Genomic DNA, 2,397 nt, shown 5'->3' with positions numbered 1-2,397 from the left:
TAGAATCACCTTCTAACCTTGATAGTTTTTTAACGTTGGGACACACCAGTCTTGGCCTCACCTTCCGGGATTCTTTGAAGTAATTCCTAAAGAATCATAGAGTTTCTCTGTTAACAATAGTAGGTTTCGTCTCCCACACGTCCCCCACCATGACCCTCGAAATACCATTTTCGGCCTTCCGGTTATTTATGAAGTTGTGGAAGAAGGCGCTATGTTCGTCTCCATGCAGCGCCTATCTAATTCTAGAACGTTGTTTAAGATTCGCCAACATCCCAATTTCCTCTAATTCTTTTTTGCATTCTGTGTACACCCATAATTCCTGTTCATTAAGATCTATAGACTCAGCAATCATATCAAGGTCTTCCATCTCGTTTTGTAGCGTCTTCTTTTTTTCTTTCTCTTTAAATATAGTCTTGTCTCTCCACTTTTTAATGATCCCCCTAATGTGCTTAAGTTTCGAGCATAAGACATCTGGTAACCCTTCGCCATTAAACGACTCTATGGCCTTGGACACTTCTTCTTTGAATCCCTCCCTATCAAACCAGGAATCGAACACTCTGAATGGTTTAGGACCATAACATTTGTTCACCACCGTTAAGAGTAATGGTGAGTGATCGGAGTGGAGCCGCGGCAAGGCCCGTAAGCATGCTTCCGGCCACTTTGAGAAAAAATCATTGCATAGAAGAATTCGATTAATCTTACTTTGTTTGTTCCCCTTCTTTGTGTAGCAAGTGAAACATCTGCCTCTCATAGAATACTCCCTTACATCAGCTGAGAAGATAAAATTATTCAGGTTGTTATCACTTGTGGGATTAAATTTAGAATTCTTTCTCTCGTTCCTGAACCTGACTGAATTGAAGTCACCCAAGATAACCCACCATCCCGGGGTGTTGTTTTTAACAGTCTCAATCGATTCCCATAAGTTCCTCTTCATAACAACGTTCTGTGGAGCATATACATACAGTAAATTTATGGCCTAGTTGCTACCTTTTAAAACCCCTTTCACGAAAAGAAAGTGGTGGTGTTTAACCGTACTCGTACATTGGAACACGCTCTCATCCCACATACACAGAATTCCCCCCAACCTGCCATCAGCTTCAACAAAATCGGACCCAAATGAGGAGTTTCCCCAATACATACTGATATTAAATTCCGACAAGTCCTTAAACTGAGTTTCCTGAAGCGCCAAAACCGAAACCCCCAGAGACTCTTTAATACCCCTTAACCAATCCGCATTATCTTTACTCCCCATACCCCTGATGTTAACCGAAAGAATATTCATTGCAAACCTGTTTGGATCCCTTCTTCCCTGATTGATTCCGCCACCATGTCCCTAAAATTCCGCAGACCTGCACCCACAACAGTACCCATACGGACAGTGGTGTCCACTTCCTTAGTAGTTTGAGGCTCAAGAAGGGGAGACCCATCTCCCTTCTGCTTATCCAATCCAGCGACGACATCCACCGGTGACCCTGGCCTTGCATTCTCTGACACCGAGGAACCTGTGTAGCTGACATTTAGGTCCAAACCAAGCTCCTTACCCTTATTCATGTTGACAGTATTTCCATGTTGGTGGCCATGCCCAATATTTCATTTAAGTTGAAAGGATTGTATGAGTTATCGGTCCTGGGCCATTTCTTAGAATTGGACTGGTCCGAGTCATCCACATTAACACCTTGGGCCTGAGAATTGGACTTATCCCTCCTTCTAAAACCCTTATTTGTTTTTTTTTAAATAGTTATTATTGAAGTTCGTGCGTCCGCCGAAATCAACTTCCGCGTGGGTCCCCTTTTCTTGAGAGGGAAAAACTTGTTCTTCCGAGGAAATAAAAGTCTTGTCATCTAACGCCCTTGGGGATCCCAATGGTCTCTCCCTTGAGTTACTTTTTGGCCCTGGCTTTTCATTATCCTCCACTTGTTTAGAATTTTCCGGTGAACATTTCTGGGAGTCGGGAAGAAACTCGTCATCCCATTCTGATGATAGTTTGGTTCCCTGTATACTACCATCATCATCATCATCCTTGCTGATACAGTCCGGTACCCAATCTCCTGTTTCTTTCACCACCCAAACCTTAAATCCCTTCTTTTCCCAGACAAGAGTCAATTCTGACGACGGGCCAGTGGGGAAGCCCACTTTACCCGCTTTGGGCCTTTTGCTTTGGGAGCCCAATTACTTAAAAGTCCACTGAATAGAATATCCTTGCTCATTAAGGTTTCTCCTTCATTTGGAATGAGCGGGAAACAGCTAAGGAGAAGCAGGCTCATTAAATGCTTGATGGAAAGAGTATCCGGTCTAAATCACTGTACTTATCCGGCTGAGCATTAATGGAAAGGGGGCATCGCACCGTTGGGGGTCAGACACGTGTCTGACCTTCCCAAGAAACTACAAATACCATCG

General features: G+C 43.6%; 1 protein-coding gene across 1 annotated transcript; it reads right to left on the bottom strand.

Moving 5' to 3' along the window:
* Positions 1–232: 232 nt before the first annotated feature.
* On the bottom strand, positions 233–1,282 carry LOC110932091. The gene is made up of 2 exons (XM_022175450.1): positions 1,031–1,282; positions 233–943 (listed from the first exon to the last, which is right to left on the bottom strand). The coding sequence occupies exons 1-2, from the start codon at positions 1,280–1,282 to the stop codon at positions 233–235; spliced, it is 963 nt and encodes a 320-aa protein (XP_022031142.1).
* Positions 1,283–2,397: the final 1,115 nt, after the last annotated feature.

Source organism: Helianthus annuus, chromosome 3 (assembly GCF_002127325.2).
Source record: "Helianthus annuus cultivar XRQ/B chromosome 3, HanXRQr2.0-SUNRISE, whole genome shotgun sequence".
Classification (NCBI taxonomy): domain Eukaryota; kingdom Viridiplantae; phylum Streptophyta; class Magnoliopsida; order Asterales; family Asteraceae; genus Helianthus; species Helianthus annuus.
The sequence above is the reverse complement of the archived record's forward strand: the minus strand, read 5'-3'. Positions and strand labels throughout refer to the sequence as shown.